The sequence below is a fragment of the Talpa europaea genome, assembly GCF_964194135.1.
Source record: "Talpa europaea genome assembly, chromosome: 14".
Lineage (NCBI taxonomy): Eukaryota > Metazoa > Chordata > Mammalia > Eulipotyphla > Talpidae > Talpa > Talpa europaea.
In genome coordinates this window covers 12,280,658-12,307,406 of record NC_140082.1, presented here as the reverse complement: position 1 = coordinate 12,307,406, position 26,749 = coordinate 12,280,658, and the positions used below count along the sequence as shown (strand labels likewise).

At 52.2% G+C, this 26,749-nt stretch overlaps 2 protein-coding genes across 7 annotated transcripts; one reads left to right on the top strand and one right to left on the bottom strand.

The window, feature by feature from the left end:
- Positions 1-705: 705 nt before the first annotated feature.
- On the top strand, positions 706-7,414 carry LOC311183828 (protein CUSTOS; the record flags this gene model as incomplete). Of its 4 annotated transcripts, none has more annotated exons than XM_084253470.1 (6): positions 706-950; positions 3,934-3,976; positions 4,131-4,229; positions 6,141-6,214; positions 6,491-6,548; positions 7,075-7,414. In XM_084253470.1, the coding sequence occupies exons 1-6, from the start codon at positions 722-724 to the stop codon at positions 7,412-7,414; spliced, it is 843 nt and encodes a 280-aa protein (XP_084109596.1). In that variant the 5' UTR covers positions 706-721. The 4 variants fall into 4 exon arrangements, with proteins under 4 accessions (XP_084109596.1, XP_084109595.1, XP_084109594.1 ...); XM_084253469.1 differs by having other exon boundaries at positions 7,072-7,414; XM_084253468.1 differs by having other exon boundaries at positions 6,458-6,548; positions 7,072-7,414.
- Positions 7,415-9,474: 2,060 nt separating this feature from the next.
- Positions 9,475-25,797, bottom strand: HNF1A (HNF1 homeobox A; the record flags this gene model as incomplete). 3 transcript variants are annotated; one of them, XM_084253335.1, is made up of 10 exons in its annotated part: positions 9,475-9,602; positions 10,748-10,889; positions 10,974-11,095; positions 12,197-12,388; positions 13,075-13,276; positions 13,401-13,549; positions 14,351-14,592; positions 15,025-15,211; positions 18,132-18,331; positions 25,475-25,797. In XM_084253335.1, the coding sequence occupies 10 exons, from the start codon at positions 25,795-25,797 to the stop codon at positions 9,475-9,477; spliced, it is 1,887 nt and encodes a 628-aa protein (XP_084109461.1). The 3 variants fall into 3 exon arrangements, with proteins under 3 accessions (XP_084109461.1, XP_084109460.1, XP_084109462.1); XM_084253334.1 differs by having other exon boundaries at positions 10,748-11,095; XM_084253336.1 differs by lacking the exon at positions 12,197-12,388.
- Between the last annotated feature and the right edge of the window lie 952 nt (positions 25,798-26,749).

The window sequence follows — 26,749 nt, the reverse complement described above, 5'->3', positions numbered from 1 at the left end:
AGAGCTATCACTACTGTAGCCTGAGTTCAATCCTGGCAAGGGAGCTGACCCACATGGCACAGCAGACCTCTCCTGTCTCACCCACTGCTCCCCTCAGCAGTGTATTTCAGTAGCTCCACCTGTTATGCTCCCCACTCTGTCTTGGTAAATCCTCTCACCAACCCCTCTCCTCCCACACTTCTGGCCTACACCCCAGTTCTTCTATGCAAAAATAGATAATTATTTTAATATATGAACAAACAATAAATGCCATTTCTGTTCAGGTATGCATTGAAATCAAGATTCTGTATTTGTAACAAACTTCCAGTAGCAAGACTCTGAAGCACTGGAGGAAATAGAAGTTCCTGAGTCCCACCTCCCAGAAATACTGATTCAGTTAATTTTAGTTAGACTCAACTAAAATTCAGTTAATTTTAGTAAGATCTGCATTTTAACAAGCTCCCTAAGGCGCTTAAATTCCCAGATGGATCTTAGAATAATAACTGGAGTAAAGAAATACTATTGAAACTACATTGATTCAAACCATGGGAACCAATCCTGGTTTTGTCATTACACCTGGTGTGACCTTAGGCAATTCCTTAACCTCTCTAGGTCTCATTTTCCTCATCGGGAAAGGGATGGAGAAGCTGATCTCTTGGGCCCTTTCAGCGCTCACTTTTGAGGAAACCCTAGGACAGTTCAGAGGCAATGAGGACCAAACCAAAGAACTACAATCCCCACAATGCCCTGCGCTTCCCTCGCACATTGGGTCTTAACGCTGGTCGCATGCGCAGAGCTCCCACAATCCTTTGCGATGGCCAAGATGGCGGCGCCCAATGGCTCTGTGAGCGATTCGGAGAGTAGTAGCAGTAGCGGCAGCGATGCGGAGGAGCTGGCGCGGTGTCGCGAAGCAGCGATGCCTGCTTGGGGCTTGAAGCAGTGCTCAAAGGGCCCAGAGAAACCGAGAGCCGGTAGGGAACTATGTTCGGGGAGTTTGGCTTCAGGGCGTGATTTTTCCCATGTGGCAGCGAGGCAGGATAATGAGAATAATGAGGTACTCACCTGCTCTCTACCTTCCCGGAGATAATTCTGAAATTTGTGGGGTTCAGATTCAAACGTGGGTGAGTACGGCAGGGAGGGCCCCATTATCCTAGTCAGAGAAATTGAGGCACATGGATGTCTGTACTCCGATGCTTTCCGTCAATCCTCATTGCAGCACACTGCCTCATACTGGGCAGCCCGCAACTCTCAGATGACTGCGATGCTCCCAGCCCCCTTGGATTCTCGCTTCCAGTCTTCATCACTTCTGTGCGGTCTCACGCTGGGACTGCAGCGAGCTGTGTTCAACGTGTAACTGTAACCTTGACTCCCAGCACCCTAGGAATAAACCCAGAACCCCTCAACATAAGCGTCGCTAACCATGGATAGTGTTGGGGAGGAAGCTAATCTTCCTCTATTCTTTTAGGTCCTTATGGATGAAAATTAATTAAATTGGCACATGACAGGTTAATAGGAGAGAAAAAAAATTTAATCTCCTATTCATGAAGGTGCCATTGTGAATATGACATATTGCTGTAAATGACCCAAACAGCAAGTTTATATAATAAAATTTTCAACAAAGAAGCAATAGATCTGTAAAGAACAGATAGGACAAAGAAATGTTTGAAAGTTTGAACAACTGATTTCATGAGTTAAGTAGAACTTGTTGCATAGTTTCATATCCCTATTTCTGTCCGCAAGGGTGTCTCAGATTTGTGGATGGGGAAGGAAGGGAAATACCTTTCACACATTTATTTACTGTTTTCAAGGGGTACAGACAGAAGAAGAGCTAGAGAAAATTCCCACTTTTAGTTGAAAGTGAAATTTAGGAAATCAGTAATTTCATGGACTGTTTTTTTAGTTTAAAACAATCTGTATGCCACTTTGGCACATCTTGGGACAGCCTGATCTGGAATCTCACAATAGAATTCATGGGTGGCCTGTAAATTTGGAATGGGAAAACTTTTATCTTTATTCTTATTTATCTCCCTTTGAAATTTAACACCTTAATTTCCATTGTGTGTGTGAGCAACAAGCCACAGTAGGTCTGTTAAAACCTGTTATTTTGTCCTAACAAAAGTCACAAATTTTCATATCCAATTGCTATCTCTGCAGATAGCAAAATGTCATTTTATTCACAACAAAATGCTAGGAAAAAGTTATTCTACCATCTCTGCTTTAAAATTGCAGTAATTTTTTAGGCCCATCAGTAGCTCTTATTTGTATTAATATCCCAAATTTGTTTTTTTTTTTACTATTGATGATAACTAAATTCAGTATCATTGGTTTTCTCTGTAACCTAGGCATTGCATTTTATGCATTTTAAAACATATTCTGAGAAGGGATCCAGACTTTCAGAGCTAGCTGGCATCAGCCATGGCAAAACAAGTTTAAGATCCCTGCTTTTATTTAAAAGGACTTTAAAACCCTTTGGTAATCCATTCCCTGCCTGACTTTCCCTTCCTGCCTCCCAGCCACACTGCACCTCCGGAAAGTAGTCCCCCACCCACACTATGCCCTCTCATCTCTGGTACCACAGTTCTGCAGTTTTCTCTTCAGCTTCCATGTAAAGATCTCTTTCCATTTCCACCACTCACTAGTACTAGCAATTAGTGAGAACTCAGGCAAGGTACCTAACTCGCACTCTGCCTGGTTTTCTTCATCTGTAAAATGGGTGTAATGGTAGGTAGTAGACACCCCATCAGGTTGAAAAGTAACTGAGATGATGAGTCTACAACATCTGCAGTACTTGGCATATATTATAGGCCTAATAAATGGCAGAATTTTGTGTTTGATCTCTCTACATGGACTACTTTCTCCCTCCTGCCTAACTCTCAATCATCCTTTAATCTAGTTGAGCTCCCACCTTTTAAGGGAAACGGGGTTGCATGCCTTCTCTGTACCGCCATCATATTTTGTATGATTCCTTTCCTTGATAGTGCTTTCCTTTTTTCCTACTATTGCCCCCTTATATGTCTTTTTCCTTTCATCCCTGCATCCCTAACATCTTGAGTAAACCAGGGCACCTACTTGCTACACAAATATTTATTAAAAGTTTACATATTGTGACCTTCATAAAGGCAGGGTGCTGGGCTGTCCCTTCATTTTGGTATCCACAGGGCCTGGCTCTGTGCTCAGGAAAATAGTGCCATAAAGGCACTTCTCTAATGAATGAGCGGGGAGACTCACCCCGGACCCGTGCTTGATTCTGCCTTGACAGAATGAATTCCCATATGGCAGTGAATGCTGGTCCTGGACAAGGAACATAACTCCTGGGAGCCACAGTTTCCTTATCAGTTAAATGTCTAACTCCTAAGTTTTTGTGAGTCTCAAGCTATTTTGTTTTTTAATTATCTATATTTTTTGTCATCTGTCTCCACCTACTGGAATGTAAGCTCCACGAGGGCAGGATCGTTGTGTAAGTTGTTCAGCAACTAGGACACCACCTGGGTCATATTAGACATCCAGTATTTAGCTGAGTGAATGACCACCATCTCCAATGTCTTTGCTTAAAAAATGTAATCAACATAACTGAGCCACCTTCTTTTATCTTCTCCCAACATGGTAGCACACAACAGGCACATAGTAGGCACTCAATAAATGCTGGAATCAAGTTACACTTAGTAACTTAGTTACCTGTTCGGCATGCTGGTTGGAGTGGGGAGGGCCCTTGAACCAAATGGCCTGGGTCTTCATCCCATCTCTCACTTATTAACTGTTTGACTCTAAGTTATTTTACATCTCCTTGCATCAGTTTCTGCTTCTGCAACATTGGGATAATAGTGACCTGTCTAATGTGGTTGGTGGGAAGATTCAATCATTTATACATGTAAATCACTTAAAATATTGCCTGGCATATAATAGATGTTTCTTATTTTTCCTCCTTAAATGTCTCAGTTTCCATTATTTCCACAGATGCTGCAAATAATCAGTTGCCAACCACACAACCAAGTCTCAGGTACTGTGCACTTTCATCCATATGTTCAACAAATACTGTTCCTTGCTAGGTTAGCCCCTGGGATGTCAGCATGAACAAGACCCACGAAGTTCCTGCCTTCAAGGGGGCAGCTTTTGAGCTGGCAGGAAGTGAGGTCCTTTTGTGTGTGTTATAGGCATAAGGTGGATGAGCATGAGCAAGATGGCAATGAGCTTCAGACCACCCCTGAATTCCGAGCCCACATAGCCAAGAAGCTGGGAGCGCTTCTGGACAGGTAAGCAAGAACGCGTTTCTCTCCCAGCCCTCCTGAATGTACACCGTAATGGCTCACATTGACTGGGAGTTCCAGATGTGCTCCCACACTTTATACATCCCCTCGTAACTCATCATCCCCCTCCCACGTCAGTCATATGGTCCTCAGACCTCTCAGTGAGGAAGCAGATTCTCTGCAAGAAGTGTTTGCATGAAGTCACAGGGAGTAAGGAGCAGAGCTGGGACACAACCCAAGTGTTTTTGACCCCAAAGCAGCGCTCTTGGCCTGCTGTTGTGAGAATGGACGCACCTGAAATCGCCACAAGAGGGCAAGCGATTACGAGACAGAATTGCTCTTTCTTTGGAGCTTTCTCTAGCCGGGCACTGTGCCAGTTCTCTTCCTTACACTTGAGATTACACATGTGTAAAGCAGGTGCCAAGGGATCCTAGTCCAAAGTGTGGCTCTAAAAGAAAGGGATCCAACTGTAAGGAAGTTGAGAAACTATTGGGGGATACCTTTGGCACCCCAGGAAGGTAGTTAGGAGAAAGCACCCAGAGCCTGGCTGTGTCTGCTGCGGGCCCTGTCGAGAGCATTGTTCTCTGTAGCACATGCAGACACCTCCGGCAGCCTTCACCTGAAACAGGCTTCCTGACCTCGGCAGTGCTCCCTGCTTTCTCTAGGCTCCTAGAGAGAAGGTTTGTTTTCATGTTAGAGGTTCTGCAAAGCTTATTGCCTGTCTTGACAAAGTAATCATTTTCATCTTCTTCATAGTCCATTTACTGAGTACCTGCTTGTGACAGGCCCTGCGCTAAGTGCTTGATGTCCACTGTCACTTTTAGTCTTTGTGACACTTTAGTCCCCTCCTAAGAGAGGGGACTGTGATTATTCCCAGTGTGTAAGTGGGTAGCAGAGGCTTGGAGAGAAAAGTCTCCTGCCAAAGGAGACAAGCTAGTAAGTGACAAAGCCAGACTGAAACCAGGTCTCTGAGGTCTGAATAAAGTAGATGGATTTTATCAATGTCAGTTACCTGGTTGTGATAGAGCTTCCGTTATGTACAGTGTTACCTTAGGGAGAAACTTGGTGAAGAGGATTTTAGGATCTTTGTATTATTTCTTGCAAATGCATGCCAATCAAGAACCAATTTTTTTTTTTTTAATTTAAAAATTTTAGAAAAACATAACAAATCTGTCCTCCCCTAGAACCTGACCTCTAAAACACATGTCTAGACTGGCCATATTTCCCTTTTCTTGCTTGCTGCCAGGAAACTCAGAACACAATGTGTGCCCTCTAACAAGTCTCTAGGACATCCTGACCACACATCTGGCTCTTCAGACCCTCCTGCCATTATTTTCTCTTTGCCCTACTTGAAATTGCATTCCTTATGTTGTATCTTTAAAACTTCTTCAATACTTTCTGGAATAAAGTGAGGCTTAAATAAATGAAACACTAGTTTAAGCTGTTCAGTAGCTGTAGGCACCAGCATTCTTCTCAGGTCATTGTCCTCTGCTGTTGCATTTTTTTTTTTTTTTTCTGCTGTTGCATTTCAAAAACATGATCCTATTCCCACCATTTTAAAATAAAGTTGTTCTAGGGCCTCCCCTGATGGGGCAGGCAGTTGAGCGCAGCGCTGTGAAGCTGTCCGCCGCCTCTGCAGCATGTGTTCGATCCCAGCCAGCCGGAGAGAATCCCACATGGCGAAGCAGACCTCTCCTGTCTCGCCCACTGCTCCACTCAGCAGTGTATTTCAGTCAATCTGCTTGTTCTGCTCCCCACTCTGTCTCTGGTGAATCCTCTCACCCTCCCCCACATCTGGCCTGTACCCCGATTCTTGTATGTGTGAATAAATAAATCTTAAAAAGAAAAACAAGTTGTTCTAATTTTTGGTTGTTATCCAAAACCTCGTCCTAAATCAGCCATCTCTTTTCCCCTTAGCTCCATTACCATCTCAGAAGTAGTGAAGGAACCAGCAAAGGTTGGGGTACAAAATGTTGACTCCGAGGATGACGGTAAGTAGCTCTTCATGCTGACAGTAACAGCTCTGCTTTGTTAAACGCCTCCAGTGAGCCTGGAGCCAGGAAGCATGGTTTGGTGTGTTCTTTCATCCGCAGCCCTGCCCTGAGGCACATATGATGCTTCCATTTTATAGGGGGAACTGTAAGGAAAACTGAGACTCTTAAGAAATGAAGCCATTTCTCTGAGGTCCCCTCGCATGTCTGACTCAGAGCTGACTCTGCCCCTTGGAATTTTAGGCTTCCGCCTTTTCTTCACGTCCATCCCTGGAGTCCCTGAGAAGGAAACTTCCTCTGTGCCCCGCCGAAAGCGATTGCCTTCCAGCTCCAGGTACGTTCTCCCACCAGTTCCTCAAGTTCCCTCCATTTTGACCCTTTTCTGTCTTGGCAAGAACCCCCAAATAGCCAGGCAGATTCCAGTCAGGTCCAGGCCAAGAAGGAGCCTTGTCAGGTAGCTGGAGAAATAGTAACCCTCAGTAGGAGGGGATAGGCATCTGGTAAGAGTGGATAGTACATTTACTGCTTCCTGAGCACCCAGCTTGTGCCAGACAACTCACTCCTGGGACATGCCTGTGAAGCCTGGGCTCTTTTTTTTAGAGAGAAGAATAGAAGGTCCCTATTTTATAGATAAAGACACTGAAGGTCAGAGAGGTTGAGTCACTTACTAAAGTCACACAGCAGGAAGCACGGAAGCCAGTATTGGAACCCAGGTTGGCCTCATTCCCAAGCCCAAGCTTCCTAACTGCCTCCCACTGTGGCCTCTCTCTGGTGGCTTGGACTGAGGGAGGCAAGCAAGCAGCAGCTGTGAGGCCCCATCCCAACTCCAGCTGACCCAGTCTGCCCTCCCCTTGCAGCAGTGAGAGTGGTGATGAAGAATGGCAGCGGTGCCGGGAGGCCGCCGTGTCAGCCTCTGACATTCTCCAGGAGTCTGCCATCCATAGCCCTGTCAAGGTGGAGAAAGAGGCAAAAAAGAAGAAGCAAAAGCTGAAAAAGAAAGCCAGGAAGGAGGCCAGCGCCGACCTGGCCACCATAAACAAGGCCATGGTCGGGAGGCAGGAAAAGGAGTCAGCCCAGCTCAACGGTGACCAGGTATCATTTGGAACCAAAAAGAAGAAAAGGAAGAAAAAGGCAAAGAAAGCCAGTGAGGCTTCCCCATTCCCACCAGCACAGAGCGCAGCAAGCGTGCCTGCAAACTGACCCAGCCTCTAGGCTCGGGGCCCAGCAGCTCTGAGGACAAGGCACCCCCGAGAACAGCCATTTCCAAGCCCTGCCTTCCTACAAGTCCAGACTCAGTCATGGTGGGGTTTGCCTGAGGCATTGGTCATAGGGTGAGTTTCCTGAGTGATACAGTGCCCTGCTGTGTTCTGCTGCAGGCTGGGGTAAACCTGTGACACCAGAACATTCCATGGCCTCCAGAAGTGCCTCCCAGCCTTTCAAGACTGATAGCCACTCAGTAAAGCTCCCTCCATCTCCCCAGGACTGTCTGAGGCCAGCAAGTGAAGGGAGGCCTTCTCTTCCCCTCCACCTCCTCAGCCTGGTGTGGGTGATGACCTTTAAAACATGACGGAAGGGGATCCCGAGATGCCAGCGCCCACAGAGTTTTGTACTTCTCCCTTCAGGCCACACAGACTTGATACAACATTGTCTGAAAAACAAGGAGAGAGATTTTTTTTTTCCCCCTTGTTTTCTAGAATTTTCTTTCTGCCTATCTGTGAATATACCAGGCACAATTGTGCCTGAGCCAAACAGATTATTGGAAATAAGTTGTCAGGGGACACAAAATACAACAGAGTGGTGTGGGTGCTGCGTCCCTACCAGAGCTGACTCTTTGTATGTTAGGTAAGTGTCACAGTCGGGGTGCCCTTCTGCCTGTACCCCAGCTGTGTTCCTTTGCACACTTCAAGACTGTAGGGAGAATCCCAGCACTCGTGGACTGGGTTGCTGTAGACAGTCTGCAGAAGCAGCCAGGGCGCAAGGTGAGATGCGGGCCTTCTCACCCGGCCTTGGCTCTGGTGGGGGAGAGGGGCGGGGTGTGAGGGTGTTCTGAGCCGGCTACTCAGGCCCCAGCCCCCTCAGCCTCCCTCTGCTCATCCGCATGTAAGGGCCAGGGGAACAAGCAAGAAATTTCGTTATGTTCCTCATTTACTTTACTAAAAGTTAAATAAATGCACAGGCTCACCCACAATGGTACTGGTTCTCCCGGCTGCTTTCTCTAGCCCAGGAGGGAGATGGTCCCCGCAGGCCAGTTCATCTGCAGCAGCCCCAGGGAGATGAGGGCCCCAGGCACATGACCCTGCCCCCCAGTGGTGCCTGGGGCCTCACACTCTTCAGGGTGGCTACAAACCGCCTAGACCACGCCCCCGTCCTCAACCAGCCAGGCTCCCATGCTCCCAGGCACTGCTCTGGCCACACAGCTATTTCCTCTCCCTTCAGGCTCCTGCGCTCCACCAGCTGCTCTGCCTTGCTGAGCTCAGCAGCTTCTCCCCCAAACTGAGGAAGGGTCTGCAGGGTCCATAGTCTGAGAAAGGGCTGCCCAGGGACCTGGACTTAGCACCAGGCACGGAGTCTCTAGGCTCCCACAGGAGCACAGGGCGTCCCAGTCCAGAAGGGGATGTCCGGTGGAGGCAAGATGCCAGGCTGGCATAAGAAGGCGTGATGCTCAGGGGGACAAATGTCCAAAATGAGGTCATGGGGACTGAGGAGAGGGATGACTCAGGATGAGGATGCTGGGAGAGCCCAGCAGGCCTTCTCTATCAGCTTGGGGTCCCCCAGGGCCTCAGGCCCTGGTACAGAGGAGCCACTGAGGGAATATAATGTGAGTGGATGACGGGCAGGTCCAGATGGGCATGTGGGTTAAGGAGGGCAGGTGGAGTGGCCTGGTCAGGTCAAAGGTGACAGAACGAGGCCATGTTGATCTAGGCCCTCTCAGAGCTCAGCAAGTCACGGCTACACTGGCCTGTGTCCTGAGGTGTGGCAGCAGAGTCCCCTTCGTGGTACCAGGACTGTCCACAGGCCCAGAACCCAGAGTCTGTCCCCTTCTGCTGCCAGTGACAAGCAGCAGCAATGGGTCATCCCAAGCTGTGCTCCTTGGGCACCTTAGAGCCTCCCTTTCTGATGCTGGCAGAGAGGGTTGGGGACCATGGCAGGTTTCCAGGGAAGAGCAGCAACCCCACGGCAGCAAAAGTTGCAGGCTCAGATGTCCTTGTCACCCCCCAAGCAGGCTCTAGGGCCCATTCCCTGGGAGGCAGTTGCCATGGTTACTGGGAGGAAGAGGCCATCTGCGTGGAGATGAATGTCTCGATGACGCTGTGGTTGGATGGCAGCAGGTGGCTGTGGCCGTTGGTGGAATCGGAGCTCTGGTACAGCACCAGGCTGCTGGAGGACACTGCGGGACAAATGATGCTGCTGAGCACCCAGACCACCCACTGGTCCTCAGGGGGTCCCAGCACGGGGGAGGCAGTGCCTCGCCTGCTGAATTGAATCTCAGCAGCTAACGGGATCCCAAAGCAAAACCTCTCTGTCCTCATTAGCCCCAGCCCAACTCAGGGGCCAGCCTGGGAGTGGCCTCAGGACATTTTTAGCAGGAGCTGATGGCGTGGGGGGCTCGGCTGTCCTGCCCGGTCATTGAGCTCTAGGCTCCAGTTCCCTGAAGAAGGAATTCTGCCTCAAGACTGCAGCCTTCACTCCTCCCTCCTCACCTGCAGGCTGGCCTGCTCCAAGCTCTCGGATTTGCCAGCCCCTCAGTCCTGCCACCCAACTCCTTACATGTATAGATTGCTATTGGTGCTGTGTCTCCGGGTGGAGGGGGGTCTGACAGATGCAGATGGCTAAAGAATGGGCTGGCCTGGGTTCACATGCTCACCCTGCCACCCAGTAGCCAGGCCAAGTCTCAAGCCTGCTGGGGCATCATCACAGTGGGGGTGATGAGACAGGCACCTCACAGGGCAAAGCATGGACTGCCCTGGCAGCCACCAGGCATCTGAGGCTCAGGGAGGACAGCTTAGCTAAAGTCACGCAATTAGCAAGCGGAGGCGCCAGGCCTCAAGGCCCAACTGCCGTCTCAAGTGCCCGCTCTTAACTGTGACCGTAGGCTGCAGGCTCAGGTCCTTGGGGGTGGGAATGAAGGACTAGGTGGGACGTGGTGGCTGCAGAGCTGCCGTGCTGTGGGAATGGAGTCAGTCTAATTTTCCCAGAGAAGCCAGATGTCAGGACTACATTGCAAAACCCCTGATGTTTAAATATTGGCAGCAAATTAAGAGTGCTAAACCCTGAGCCAAATCTACACCGCCATGCGTCCCCTTATCCCACAGCAAGCCCAGTTTACTCATTGGTCTCTACTGACCCTCCCAGTGACTCGGTCTTTCTCCTCCATCAAGTCAGCGAGATGTTCCTGAGGAGGGAACCCATCTCCCTCCGTTTCACACCCCTCTTGGCCCACTTAGGGAAGCACAAGACACCACCAATGCCTGGCTGTGGCTCCTCCCACTCCCCTCCCCCCGCCGTGGTGACAGCAACAAGGGGACCGCTCACCAGTGGGGCTGGTGCTGAGCCGATGGGCAGGCTGCAGGTGCTGGATGCCAGGGTCCTGGCTGGGGATGTGGATGGTGGTGGTCTGGGACACCGGCGTGTGAAGTCCGGACTCACTAGAGGCCTCTGTGTCTGAGGTGAAGACCTGGGGGAACGGTAGCCTCCTGAGCCCCTGAGGTGTACCCCAGGACAGGTCTTGAGGGAGGGCCAGGGCAGGCTTGGGCCTTACCTGCTTGGTGGGCGTGAGGCTAGCCAGGGCACTCAGGTTGGTGGTGTCGGTGATGAGCATGGTCTGCGGAAGCAGGCCCGTGTGGGTGTACTGGGTCACCTCAGGCTTGTGGCTGTAGAGGGCTGGGCAGGGGGAAGGGGATAGGGTATAGACATGCACCTTGGGCGGGGCTGGAGCCCTCCCAGGAGGTCCTCAAGGCCTGGTGCTCTGGGGGGAGAAGGGTGGGACCTGGTAAATGCCCAATGGGGCAGTGCCTGGGGACTCAGGGCTGGTTTCCAGGTAGAAAGGTAGACGCTCTCCCTGACTACAGGGGCCCGCTCAGCCCATCTTGGTGGAAAGAAGCCTAGGGCAGCCAGGAACCCACACTCAGCTCCTCCCATCCCCCGGAGATGACAGGTGTGAAAGGGAGTGGGAGATGGGGGTGTACTAAGTCCAGGCTGCAGAGGAAAAGGCCACTACCCCTGCTAGGGGTGAGGGGGAGCAGAAGACAGCAGCGTCGCCATCTCCAGGACACTGCTCCTAAATGTACCCGTCTCACCTATGGCACCCCTCCCCCCCCCCCGGAAGAAAACACACACGGAGATACCAGCAGAAAAACACATAAACCGCATATTCTCACACTGACTCAGATGAAGACAACCGCCCACATACGCTCATAAATCTGTGCAGCCACATACACACAGACGCGCAGTCCCTGACGCCCTGGCCCAAATGCCTAAAAGGTCTGAAAACCAACACGCTTTTATAGGGTCTGCACTGGGGCTCCTGGCACAATCAGACCTGAACTTGGTGCGAGTGCTCAGTAAAGCGACTCCATGGCATTCTACCTCCTGCTGCAGAAATCGCAGTGCTTTGAAGACCGGGTGCCCCCCCATCCCCGAGGCCTGCTGGGGTGTTATAGAATATGGGGTGTGGCTACCACATTGCACTCTGACACCTGAGAAATTGTGAAACACCCAAGGTTTCAGAGAAAGGCTGCGCCCTGTATCCCACTCGTGGGCAGGCACACACAAACAGCGACGAGCCCTCAGATGCACAGCCCTTCACACACTCGTGTATACACGCAGCCACATGTACTCACACAAAACATGTTCTGGCCTGCAGTCACGCCCTGTCACAGAAGCACGGACACTTGTACCACGCATTCTCAGACCCCCTTCCCCTGTGCACGTTGGCAGCCAACCTCTTCCCCCACCTGCCAAGCCCGGGCCCAGGGTGCTCACCGTGGGGGCTCTGCAGCTGGGCCATGGTGGCCATGAAGGGGCTCTGGGTTACATGGCTCTGCACTGGGGGCATGAGTGGCTGCTGGTAGGAGGGGTGCAGTGGCTGGGAGAACTGGACCGGCTGCAGGGTGGTGAGGCTGCTCCCCATGCTGTTGATGACTGGCACACTCTGTGCCTGTGTAGAGGCCAGCCCTGGAGCGGGAGGGCAGGAGTCAACCAGGCCTCTCACCACTACTCCCTAGCACCAGCACAGACCCCCCACACCCTCCCTCCCAGCACCAATGAGTTGGGACCATGCCCTGGGACAGGAAACACCCATGCTCTGGGACCTCCCTGACTTCCCTGGCCCTGGCAAGTCTCTCCCAGTTTCTAAGCCTTGAGTTCATTATAGAGCAGGGGTGGATGTGAAACCAGGTTCCCTGGGGCCCTGGGGTGCTACCACAGAGCAAAGGCCCTGGGGCTTAACTGTTTCCTCTCCTAGCACTTCCCTCTTGGTCTTCTATATTGAATTCTGCATGTAGTTCCTGCAAAAAGTCTTTCTGATCTTAAAAAAAAAACCTAAAACTTGGAAAACGTCAACCCCCCCCCCATTCCTTGCTCCGTTTTCCATAAACATTGTGCCTTTTCAGATGCTATTTATGTTTCCTGTATATTGCCTGCTCCCCACTAGAGTTGCTGAGCTTTTGGTTGGTTTGGCTCTTTCGTGTGATCCGTGTCAGGGACCAAGCATGGTGCTCGGCTTAGGGTAGACACTCAATGCATGCATGGATAGATAGACAAATAGACCAGCCCCTGTTGCCCTTCCAGCCCCTGGAGTCTATGTGAGTCCTATGTGGCCCCTACCCAGTCGCTCCCAAACCCCCATCTCACCAGCTTACCAATGACCAGGGTGGAGGCGCCTGTGTTGGTGAACGTAGGGCCTAGGGAGGCAGGCTCACCCGGCCCGATGGTCATGACCCCGGGAAGCGAGGCCATGATAAGATTCTGGGGCTGCTGGTTGAGGCCTGGGGATGTCTGCTCCAAGCTGTGCAGTGCTGTCAGGGTGCTGACAGGGGGGAGGGGACCTCCAGTCGCCGAGACCTTGGAGGGGAAGCCACACTGAGTCAGGTTGGAGCCCCACACCTCCCCCCTGGGGGCCACTGCAGGATCTCCAGCCAAGGGAAGGTGAGGTTGGAAGGGTCTTCCCGCAGCGGTAGATACTCACCAGCTTGGCTTCTGTGCTCAGCAGGCTGTGGCTTGGCTCCAGGCCAGTGGGGGACACTTGCAGGGGAGTAGATACCGTCACCAAGGGCCCCCCGCTGCTTGAGGGTACTTCCGTTCCCTCACTGGTTGTGGGCTGTCCGTAGCGTACCCCTGGAGCAGGAGCAGGCCAGCCTCAGCACTGCCCTGCCCTGCCCGCCCCACCTCCACAGCCCACATCTCTCCAGGCTACATGGCTTGCTTAGGCAGGCGTGCCATCTTTGGGCAGCCAGCTAACCTGGCCTGCATGTGCCCCTCCTGCCAGGCCCTGTGCTCCCTGCTCCTGACTCCTCCTTAGGAGGCTGTGCTTGATCAGCCTGTGACTGCCACCGCCTACAGCAACACCTGACCGCAGTAAGTGCTCATTAAACGACAGTTGAACCAAATGGAATCCAGTCTAATGAAATGAAACTGCGCTGAACAGAACTGAATAGAATGAAGCAGAGTTCGCGGAATGAATCTGAATCCAGTTGAATGGGACCTGAAATGAATGGAGCTTGATTGAGCTCAACTGAATCAAATCAAATTGAATTGGATTGACTTGAACTCTACCAGATGAACCAAATTTCTCTGGATTACGTGTAGGGAAACTGAATGGATTGGATGGGAATGGATTAAACTATACCAAGTTAAAGTGAGCTAACTTGGATAACTGAGTTGAGAGCAGCACTGCATTGGATTGGATTGTGTGGACTCAATCTGAAACGAAGGAATGGAAATGAACTCAAATGAAGGTGGATGGATTGAATAGGATGGAGTGGAGTGGCTGGAGTTGAACTGTCACTGGAGCGGAGAGAGTAGCCTGACTAGGGTAGAGTAGAATATGGAACCAACCGAAAGTGCTACCCGGCCCTCCAACCTACCCTCTGTCTCCACTACCATCTCCCTGAATCCCCCTGCCTGTGTAGCACTCACCGTGGACTTTGCTGGGGGAGAGGGTGGGTGGGGGCAGGCCCGGGGAGCTGTGGGCGGGCAGTGCAGAGCCCGGGCCTGGTCCCGGCGGGGGCCCGTTGTACGTGTCCATGGCCAACTTATGTCGGAAGGCTTCTTCCTTGCGGCGATTGGCAAACCAGTTGTAGACACGCACCTCCGTGACGAGGTTGGAGCCCAGCCCCTGGGCCTGTGATGGCGACACCCCTCTCTGGATGCACTCCGCTCTGCAGAAATGGCCATTGGTGAGACCCCAGGCCAGGCTCAGAAAACCCTCTCCTGGGGTTGGGGGGAGGGTTCTGCGAAGTGAGGTTCTACCTGAATGTTTGAGGCTGGCAGATCTGGGTTCCAACCCCAGTTCTGCCTGTGTGACCTTGAGCAAATGACATCGCTATTTTACTCTTCATTCATAAAACGAGCAAAATAGCCACAAGGTTGTAGTGAGGATGAAGAGGGAGAAGGAGCCGTTCAAGAGTTGCTTGGGTAGGTGGGGGCTGGGGGGTGCTGTGGAGCTAGATTCCAGTCACTGAGCAGGACTTGAGAACTTCTGGGTCAACAGCTGAAGCTCTGAAGAACAGGGTAGCCTCCCTGAGCCCTTCAGCCCCCCTTTTCTCCCCCAGTCCAGACCCCGCCAGCCCTGTACCCACCGGCCAGCCTACCTATTGCACTCCTCCACCAACGCCTCTCGCTCCTCCTTGCTGGGGTTCTTCTGCCTCTCGTAGGCCTGGAACAGAATCTGCTGGGATGCTGGGCCCCACTTGAAACGGTTTCTCCGCCCCTTCTTGGTTGGTAGCTCATCGCCCGTGGGCTCTTCAATCAGCCCACCCTGCCCTGCATGGGTGAACTCTGCAGGCACAGAGAGATGTGAGCAGGGAACCGGCCACTGCCACCTTCCCACATGGCTTCCCTGACACCCATGTTTTCCCATTCCCAGGGTGCAGATACAGAAGTGTTTACATCTAGAACTTAAAAATCATCTAATCCAGGGATGACATACACACACCAAACATGCCACCACTTTCTTAACCTGTGTCCAGGGAAGACATCACTAATCAAGCCCTATACGCTGCTGTACTGAGCCAAGACGTTCTCTCCCAATCCTTCCCAATACCAGGCTCCAGGCAAGCACACGTGTTTATTCATAGCTGACACACTTGCTAGCCCATTTTACAGATGAGGAAGCTGATGTCAGGGAGATTATTTTGCCCCGGGTCACACAGTGGGGCAGTGTAGGGTAAAGAAAATATCAGGCTTTTCTGCCCTTCCGCCATCAGGATAGATGATGGATCCTTGTCCTGAATGCATGCCTGATGTGGCGGGCACCTGGAATAGGGTGTGGGCATAGGAAGATGGGATTCAGCTGAGCTAAGACTGTGCTTTTAAGGGCGGCGTCACAGGGACGCTAGAAGCCGAGAGAGCAGCAGTAGAAGCCAAAGAGAAGCTGAAAGAGAAGCAGCAGAATGAACAGAAGAGCAGAGAAGCAAAGAGAACACCAGACAGCCCAGATAGTGAGGATTTGCTGGGGGCTGGGAGGACTGCCAGCCTCCCGGCCCCCCAGCACCCCTGCCTGCCATATGCCTGGTGAACCCCAAATAAAAAAAACCTGCAAAACTACTGAGGACTCTGACTCCTCCTTTACCCGGTCTGCATGGGATCAGAAAACCTGCCCTGTGTCCAGGTCCTGCCCTTACAGGCAGAAACTTGGATTCTATCTCCTAAGGAGATTCAGAGCTATTTGCAACTTTCCAGACCAAGAAATCAGGCTTATGGGCAAGGGTTAGCCAGGAGAGAAGGAAGCCAGCCAGCCCTTGTCAGCTGGTTCCACTTTAGTGGAAACTAGTCTATTAGGTTTTCCCTGAGCAGGCCACCAGAAGGATGGGGCAGACAGGGGCCAGCATGTTTTTATGAAAGGGGAGAAAGAAGATTCTTAGCGGGGAAGCAATAGGGGTGCCCCAACATCACGTACCAAGAGGCAGAAGCCGGCACCAGTTAGACCCTTCAGAAGTCAACCAGAGACATGACTAGAAGCCAAGTTGGCCAAGAATCCAACAATCTCAGCAGCTGTGGCTGGAGCATCCATCACACTGACGCCCAGTGAGCCTGACTACACCCACAGCCTCGATATGATCTGGCACCAGGACCCTATGACTTAGCCCCCCCAAATGAAAATATTTCAGGTAAAAAAGTGACCTTGCATAGGCCATGCAAAACAGGGAAAATCTGAGAAACGGTCGCAACCACGAAGAGACTAGGGCGATATGACAACTAAATGTAAGATGTTTACAACTGGATGGGTCCTGGACCAGAAAGAGGCCATGGGGAGAAACCTCAATCTGAACCCATTCTGGCCCTGACTTAATGGTAGTGCACCAGTGTCGACTTGTTCATGGACCACACCAGTAGCATCAACAGAAGACTGACACATGGTTGTACTTTCTATGTCGTGATACGTATTCGTACAATAAAGGAATCCAGAGAAAAGAAGATGTTATTAAGAAAATCATAAAAAAAAGACATTTCTAGTACTGGACTGTATTTATGAATACCATGCATTTATGTCCACTGTTTACATGAAAATCCACATATAAATGAGTCCACACAGTCCCAACCTGTGTTGTCCAGGGATCAACTCCATATGTACACACATCCATACATATATGTGTATATCTGTACATATTGTTAATGCATGCATAAAATATCTCCGGAAGGAGACATATGAGATGGAATGCCAGTGGTTCCTTTGGGAGGAATTAAATTAAAATTAAGCGTGTATTGCCTTTTTAAAAACCTGGATAACTAAAAAATATCTAAATAGGGCCTCCCCGGTGGCACAGCGGTTGAGCGCTGGGATGCGAAGCTGCCCACAGCCTCTGCAGCGCTGGTTCAATCCCCGGCTGCTCCCCAGCCACAGGAGGAGGGTCCCGCATGGTGCGCAGACCTCTCCTGCCGCCTGCTGCTCCCCTCAGCAGTGGACTTCGGTCCTTCTGCCTGCTCTGCTCCCCGCTCTGGCTCTGGTGAATTCTCTCGCCCTCCCGCGCTTCTGACTGTACCCAGTGCTTGTATAAATAAATAAATAAATCTTTTTAAAAAAAAAAAGTGTGGAGGTGAACTTAGGATTTGGTAGAGCATAAAGCCTGCCTACGGAAACCCATCATTTCCTGAATAATAGGTCCTCCGTGGTGTGCAATGGGGGATTCCCTGTGCATCCATTTCTGAGCCTTTACGCATGCTGTTCCTTCTGCCTGAAACACCCTTCCCTGCATGTCCATGGATCAAAGTTCAACTTACACTTCAAAATCTAGTTGAAAGCTTCTAATTCTAGTGTGATCCTCCCCGATGCCCTGCCTCCCTGAGGAAGAATAGATCCCTCGCTCCTCTTGTGCCAGCTCAACACTTCGAAATATTTTGCGTAGGGCTCCTCCCTGGGCCTTGCACACAGTGAGTGCTCTCGAAACACTAGCTATTGTTATTTTGCTATTGCATTCTAATACATGTTCCCCTGTATCATAATGAGCTGTCCTTCTGCTGCCCCACTATGCAGAGAACTCCTGGAAGGCAGAGACTCAGTTTATCAATCTCGGGATGCTCAGGACCCTGCTCCCTGCCCCCAGAGCCCCTTGTGCATAATAAGTAATATATTTAATTGAATCCCACTGACTCCCTCCCAGTCTCAGTTGGAGAAAGGGGGTGGGGAAAATTCCAGGTCCCCACCCCTTGAGTCCCAAGCCCTGCCGGGGAAGGAGGGCTGTGGTCAGTCGTTACTTACGCTGGGCCACCTCTCGCTGCTTGCGGACATACCAGGTGTACAGAGCAGCCCGCTTCTGCGTCTTCATGGGGGTGCCCTTGTTGAGGTGCTGGGACAGGTGGGACTGGTTGAGGCCGGTGGTGTCGACCACCTCCCGCTGGGGGATGTTGTGCTGCTGCAGATAGGACTTGACCATTTTAGCCACGCGCCACGGGTCCTCCCTAGAAGCAAGCAAGGCAGGCCCACTCAGTGCGGGGTACAGGCAGGGCAGGGTCTTGGGCACTAGAAACCCTGTCTGCCCTGGGAGGGGACATGGTGGAGGCCATCACCATGTCCGGAGCCCAGAGCCTACACTTGGACCCAGGGACAGGGAGGTGTGGGTTCTCATGCCAGGACACAGGGGCACGTTACACGGATGTGGGGTAACAGACTTAAAGACACACACACACTACAGACATGTTGTCACAGGCCTCGGTCCTCTCTCACAGACGTGGGAGCAGAGAAGGGTTTGGAAACATGATGCAGTCACAGGACAGAGACAGACATGAACAGACTCCCAGAAGAAGTTGCACAGGCCATGTAGCTTCTTTGAAACTCGTCTCCTCAATTATAAATCAGAGACATCCTGCAGGGGAGGAGGCGGGAGAGGGATCAGAGGGAGGGAGGGAGGAGCACAGGGGACTGAGGTGATGGTGCACGGGTGCCTTGCGGAAGGAAACTCTTTGGGGACTACACCTGAGGGGGTGGGGGGAAGCAAATGTTTAAAAATGAACAGTGATGTAAAAAAAAATTTTAAAAATAATATTAAATAAATAAATAAATAAACCTTTTCTCCTCATCCCACTGGAAGTGTTATTTCTGGCTGTATACTTATCCACTGTAAGCGACTGCAAACACCTTGAGGACAAGAACTGTCTGGTTCTCAGCACCCAAAATAGGCCTGACATAGAGTATACCCTTGATGAATGCATGAATGAATGAGTGTGTAGGTGGGGGGGTGGGAGGATGGATGGACAGATAGATGGACAGACAGAGGGACAAAAGGATGGATGGATGGATGGACGGACAGATAAGGGAGATTTATTGGAGAAAAAAATTGGATCTGAAAACAAGGTAAGAAACAGGATCCTCCCATTTCACAGCTGAGGTCCCTGAAGATACAGGTTAAGTGCTGTGTCTCTTACCAAGGTCACAGAAGCAACCCAGAAGAACCCATCCCACCCAAAGGACTCAGTCTAAGTCAAACTAGCAGGTGAAAATCACTCAGGGTCACACTTCCTGAAAGTTTACCCTTGATCCTGGGAGTGGCCTGACAGTTCCTGCAACGCCAGGCCAGGCTGCCATGCGCAGGCTGTGGGCTGGCGTTCTGCAGCCTCACTGTGAGACATGCGTGTTCGAGCACCAGATTCCCACTCCTTTTTTCTTTTAAGTTTTTTTTTTAATTTATTTATGCATATAAGAACTGGGGTGTAGGCCAGCGGTGCAGGGAGGTAGGTGGTGAGTGGATTCACCAGAGACAGAGTGGGGGCAGATTGACTGAAATACACTGCTGAGGGGAGCAGCGGATAAGACAGGAGAGGTCTGCTGTGCCTTGTGGGTTAGCTACCTGGCCGGGGATCAAATTCATGCTGCACTGGCTGGTGATAGCTTGATAGCACTGACTTTTACCCTCTGTGCCACCAGGGAGCCCCAGAACCACATTCTTTAGGCTGAGATTTTCTAGAGAGACTCAAGGGACCTGGGTCAGCCATGGTTCATATTCCTGTCCTCTGCTTCGTGGGGGAAGGGAAAGAATCAGATGGCCTTTGATACAGACATCTTCCCCCTTCCCAGCCTCCTCCCTCCCCTTCCTCCTCTCCTGCACTTGTGTTACAAATATGTGTCCCGTAAAAAGCAGTTCAAACAGGCAGAGCTGGGACCAGACTGGTCTGGCATTCAGTGCGTCATCACCACCCCCCACACTCAGCCATTTGCTCCTGGAACGTGTGTTCTGATGTTTGCAGTTGTGACAAACAGCACCTGTAGGAGGCAGTTTGTTGCACGTGGCTTGCCAACAGGAGGGCGGTGGTTCAACTGCAGCACCTTCATTAGCTTCAAGCCTTGCCCCCCCCCAACCCCAGGAAGCCCTGCAGGTGCCCAGAGGGACCAGGGTCCCTCCGATAGGTTTGCCGTGTATAAATTTGTATAAAATTTAAAGTGGGGTGAAAGAAGATTTCTACATATTTGGTCGTGCTTGCGTGAAATACCAGAAGTGCCCAGAAGGAAGTGTCGACACTGATTGAAGGGACTGGGTGCAGAGGACAGGGTGGGTGGGGCGGTTACTGTCTCGTACTTTTTAAAAGTGTATAAGATATCATAATATGGGCACTATAATATAGCATAATGCTTCTGTTATACTATGATGCTAATATGCCCTCATGTATTACCATAGGCATGAGATGTTATTTTATTTTCCGCATGCACTACATATGCATATATAATATTTAAAAAGGAACTGTAAAAGTTACCAGCCGATAAGCCCCCCAGCACTCTGAAGCCCATTGAGTTGTCTTCTCTGCCAGCCCTTCTCTCCTCCCTCAGAGGTCCAGCACTCCTGGACCTTTCATCAGCTTTGGCCCTGGGGCTTCCTTCTGCTTTACTGTGGTTCTCGTACAAACAAGGAAACAAAGGTAGAGACAGATAAAACTTGAACTGGTCAGCAAAGTGCCGTTCGTGGAAAAATGATAGTGTGAGAATGAATGTTTCCTGAGTAGGTGTGTTTCTTGAGGGCACTGTGCTGGGAGCTGATCATATAAATCTTGTAACCCAACGAAGCAAGGCCTACTTATAAGCCCATTTTCCAGGTGAGACAACTGAGGCTTAGAAAGGCGAGACTCACTTGTACCAGATGACCTGACTGGGACTCAAGAATAGCTCACTTATCTCTGACCCCCCCAGACCCTCGTAACTACTCTCTCTCTCTCTGCTTTTCCCAAATCCTCTCTTCTCTACCTCCCCTGCGTCCTGGGCGCCAGTCAGAGCCAGGAGGGAACGGCAGGACAAAGTCCAGTTCTGTGCTCCATGGCAAACATGGTTATCTGATTCTGGGGCTGAGCTGTCCCGTGGCCTCCCGCCTCCCCAACTCCCCACCCTCCTGCGTAATCCTCCCTTCTGCCCATCCCCCCTCCCCTCCACACACACACAGAAGGAGCCCCCCTCTCAGCAAAGCCACTCCTGGGCTCACACTAAAGATTTGCTGTCTCTGTCCATCTGATTCCTTCTCCCTGCCATCTTTGTGTGTCTCTCTGTGTGTTCCACCTCGTTCTCACCCATCTGGCAGTGCCAAGTCAACACACACACACACACACACACACACACACACACTTGACTTTTTTTCAGGACAGTTTCCCCAATCCAGAACTAAGAGGCAAGTCCCCAGGCATCTCCTGCTTTGAGTCTAATGGATTTGAGTCTCAAAATAACCAGGGTTTGAATCCCACCAGTGTGACCCCACACATATGTGACCTTGCACAGCCCATAACTCAGGTGATCCGCACCTGCCCGCCGTGCCTTTGGGCAAAGTAAATGATTTTCAAATAGGAGTGAAACCTTAGCTCTGGGCGAGCACACTAAGTGCTCGGTTACCAGAACCCCATTGTCATCATCACCATCATCCTCATGCTCGTCCTCACCACTACCATGTAGCCCTGGGGCCCTGGCCCCACAGCAGAGAGCAGAGGGCCCAGGAGACATGACCATCTGCTCCTTCTTCCTCCTACTGATTCTAGAGTCGGCTTCGAGGCTTTGGGACTCTCTGGAGCCAGCACCTGAGGTTTTAGGGACCAAGCCCCTGGAAGAGGAGCCAAGTTCTCAGTGTGGAACCCTCTATCTCACTCTGAACCCCAGCACCTCAAGAGGCCTTGGAAGTTGCTTAACCTCCATATGCTTCAGTTTCCTCATCTGTGACATGGGTCAAGAATATTTCATGGGCTGTCAGGAACAGGAAATTAGTTTAAAGCGTCTGTACGCTCCTTGTGAGCACTGAAGCACTGCGTGAAAATGAGGTGATGGCGAAGGTGAGCAGCAAGAATGACTGGGAGGGTCAAAGAGAGATAAACACAATCAGGACAGGCGTCCAACCTCACGCTGAGCTGAATGTGGGGCTTGGGGGACCTGGGTCCAAGTCCTGGCCTTACTGCTTTGTAGGCGTGACCTTGGGCAAATCACTTCACTTCTGTGAGCCTTCCTTTGCTCTTCTGCTGCTAATAACAGCAACCATGGACTACACTGATTCCAGGCACTTACAGCCGCCCCAAATGTGCACTCTACACACACTGTGCTCTTTAACCCCATGCGTGGGTGTTTCTATTACCTCTACCTTGAAGAGGAAATGAGCTCAGAAAAAATGAAATCACCTGCTCGAGCTAGAATGGGGCAGAGCTGGGATTCAGACCCATGCCAACTGGCCTCAGTCCGATGTCAGCTTGTCCTAGCTTGGCTGCTGACTCCTGGGTCTCAATGCCCTGGCACTACCAGATGGAGAAAATCAGAGGCCTCAAGGTTATACTTGGAGGTGGTCAGGGACAGGGAGGATTTAGAAGGATACCCAGGAAAGACCCCATGGCCACAGCTTTAGTCTCCTGGGCCCCTGGTCAATGGGGCAGCAGATATGCCCAGGGACTCAGAGAATCCTATCTCTCATTCATTCATTCATTCATTCATGCTGTGTGCCAGCTGGGCTGACTATGAGTGGGTATAAGTGGTAAACAAGCCAATACAAGCCTTGCCCTTGAAGAACTGCTATTTTCATGGCAGGATAGAACACAGACACATTAGATGATGATGATGATGATGATGATGATGATGGTGATAATGGAAAAGATAAGGTAAAGGAAGGTAATGAAAGAGAGAGAACTGCGATCCGAGTGGCTATCTTTAGATGGGGGCAATCAGGGAGGGCTTCCCTGAGGAGGTGATAGTTGAGCAAAAGAAAGAGAAGGAATGGACCATGGGAAGATGTGGAAAGAGGATTCCAGGTAGAACTGCACATGCAAAGGCCCTGGGGTGGGAATCGGCAGAGTCAATGTAACTGAAGCAAGGGAGGAAGAGAGGTCCCTTGGGAAGAGGTCAGGAAACCAGGCCAAGGAGTTGAATTTTATTCATTGACCAGGTTGGAAAACTGAGGCAGAAGGAGAAGAGATTTGCCCAAGGTCACATGATGAAGTAAAGGAGAAGAGCTGAGGGAAGAGCTCAAGTTCCTGCTGTAACCGCAAGCTGGGGGCACCCAGACCTGTCCCCACATACCCCAGACACTGTCCTGTCAGAGAAGTGGCTTCCCCTGAAGCCCTGACTCTGCCCCAGCCTGCCCAGCCTTCAATTCCCTCCTTCAGACTTTATGGGGGTCCCCCACCTCAACCCCTTGCTTTTTTCCTGTGCCCTGAGGCTGGAAGCCCCACTTTTTTCCATTGGGGCGTTTTCAGATCCCTTTTGTTACCTGAACAATAAGTAACCCAGGTAGTTAGTTATAAACTCCGCAGGAACAAGGAGCTGGTTGATAATTTATAGCAACATCTCAAATTTAAATGGAAAGTAAATAGCATGCTGTTAGCATTAAAGAAAACCCAATCGGGGCAGGCGAGAAACACTCCAGCCTCCTCTCAGCTTGGGGCGCCTTGCTCTCTCCCCAGCCCCTTCTCCCCCTGGGCGTGAGCCCCTCTCCCTTCCAGGCTCCTGCTCTCTGCTGCCCAGCAGCTCTCCATCTCCCTGGGCATCCTCGCTCTTCCTGCCTGTCTCCCCTCTCTCCCTCGGCCTCCAGGTCTCTGCTGGTCCCAGGGAGCACTTTGACCTCTGCTCCCCCCTCAGGTGCTGTGGATCAAGCCACCCCCCCACCCACCATCCCACCAAAGGGGCTGCTGATCAAGAGGCCCCACCCAGTCAGGTAAGAAAGGCCTTTGGCACCCCCAGCCCCCACTCCCACCCAAAGGCTCCCAATCCCATCTGGGGCCCTGAGCAGATCTGCCCAGCCCCACCCCGCCCCTGTCCCTGTTGCCCTCACCCTGGGTCTGGCAGTGCCCCTCCCCTGCGGCCCGGCAGCCCTTTGCCCTCCACTTCCTGCCAAGTCAGGGGGCCCTGACTGGGCCCCTGCCCCCTGCCCAGGCCCTCCTGAGGCCTGGCAGACCCTGAGCACTCACTGAGGAGGGCACCAGGTCTCCCCACCCCTAGCTGGGACCAGGACCTTAAACAGAAAAGAGGTGGCCCCCTGCAGAGCATCTTTGGGGCTCTTCCTCAGACCCCCCAAGCCCACACAGCCTGGCCCTGGCCACCAGTCACAGCGTCTAAGAGCATTACTGTGTGGGGCCCCAGCTGGGTGACCTTGACCAAGCTACCTCCCTCTCTGGGCTTCTGTTCTGTCAAAGAGTCCCCCATGGCTTCCTCCCAGGTTTCCCCTCAACGTTCTCCAAAATTATACGCAAGGAACCCATGCATAGGCAGCTGTAGGGGTGGGGGGGTCTACAGTGTTTAGGGGGCTGTCCCTGCAGCCCCCAGGCCACCTCTCCCACCCCGCACTCCCCACGCTTCAGCCCCCACCCCCCACTGGGGGCCAGGTTGGTTGAGCCAGGCCTTCCCAGGCCACCAGCCCTACGAGTTAATGATCACAGGCCTTATCAGAGCCTTTTGCTGTTTATAAATTTATAAAACAAAAGAGAAATAATAACGCCCGTGGGTAATTAGTAACCAGGTCAGCTCTGCTGAGGAGAGGGGAGGCATTGGCTCAGACCCACCCAGTTCTCCAGGAGATGGGGAGTCAGCCAGGAGATGGGGGTACATAGCCGGGAAGCCTCTAATGGCACCTACTGGTGGGGAGCAGGGGCTAAGGCTGTCCTGGGAAATGTGCGCAGCTCAAGTCCCAGATTCTGTCTCCTTCAGGTAAGGAAGACCTGGGTTTTCCTGGCTGAATTCTCGAATCTCTGGGGCAGCCTGGGGAGCCCCCAAACCCCATCCTCTGCGTCCCCCCCCCCCCCATCGTGTTTCCCAGCCCAGAGCCTCAGCCTGAGCGCTTAGCAGGGAAGTTAGGGTTTGGGGAGAGGAAAGGGTTGAGACGGGTGAAAGTTCCCACCACCCTCTGGCTCTCCTGCTGTTGCCCCCTTTGTGGAGCTCCCCGGGGCATGTCCCCACGTCCCAGGCTCTGGGCTGAAAGCCTTGGCTCTCAAGGAACTGGGGACTCTGCAGAGAGCAGCTTGGGGAGGCTCCAACCCCAAAGCAAGGACCCCCCGACCAGCTCTCAGGGGCACTGACCCCTTCGCCTACGGGGAGGATAAAGCTGCGGCTCCTAGAGCTCTGGACTGGGGGCAGCTCAGGAGGGGAGGCTGGGGCGGGGGCCTTACTGCAGCAGGGTCTCCACCACGGCTTTCTGGTGGGCCGCCTCCTCGGGGCTGAGGTTCTCCAGCTCTTTGAGGATGGGTGGCGTGAAGTCTTCTCCATCATCATCCGTCTCGTCCTCGGAGCCCCGCGTCTCCCCCAGCCCATTGGGCAGCTCGGCCAGCTCCCCGCGACCACCGCAGGACTCCCCTTTGTCCAGGGAGCCATCTCCAGCCAGCAGGTAGGGTCCCGGCTCACCCAACGCCTGGATCAGCGCCTCTTTGCTCAGCCCCGACTCCAGCAGGGCCGCCAGGAGCTCGGTCTGCAGCTGGCTCAGCTTAGAGACCATGGCTCTGCCTCCACTGGACCACGCGAGCCCGGGCCACCAAGCTGGCCGCCTCCCCCACCGCGTGGCCTGCCTACTTACCGGCCAGCCAGCAGGCGGGCACGAGCCAGGCTCCTTGCATCCACTGCCCCCCCAAACCCCACTAGCCAAGCCCCGTGGGCACCCCCAACCCCCTACCCTGGCCCCAGCGGCCGGTGAATCAGGGCCCCTGCCCGCTCTGTTTACATTGGAGCTGGGGAAATTCTCCAAGGTTCATATTTATCCGTGTGCTTAACGAAGGGGCTGAACTTTGGACTTCAGCCCTGCAAAGCACAGGCCTCATGGCAGGCAGAGGACAGGGAGCGCGGCCTTCACTCGGAATGGCTGACAGAGGGTGGGGGAGGCAGTGGTGGGGCCCAGGGCGGCTGGGATGGCAGGTGCCAGGAGCCGGGGAGGCCTTCGGGAGAGCAGCGTCAGGTCCCCCCTGCAGAGGAACTGGTAGGGGGTCAGGCCTAGGCAGGAAAGCAAAAACAGGAGGGGTCCGGCGGGAACAGGAGTGGTGGGAAGTTCCAGGCAGGTGGGCCAGCTCTCCTCAAGGGCAGAGCTAGTTCACAACCATCTTGGGAATGGCCCCACCCTAGCCCCAGCACAGCCTCCACGTAGTGAAGATGTGTTCACTTGTCTACTGTGTGCTGGGTCTGTGACGTGCAGCGTTATCTCCCATCACCCCGACAGCTGTAGGCACTACAGAGACTCTCCCCATTTTACAGGGGAGGCAGCCCAGGCTCTGAAGGGACAAGACTTGAGGGGTGGGAATGGGGTGAAGCAAGTGAGGGCCTTAACTGGGGTGAAAACATTAAGGGCACCGAAAAACTCAGTCATCAAGAAAAATAATATGCTTACACAATACATTGCAAAATCAAAAGAAACACAAAAGGATTTAATACAGACATCGCACAAAAACTGGCTCATGTCT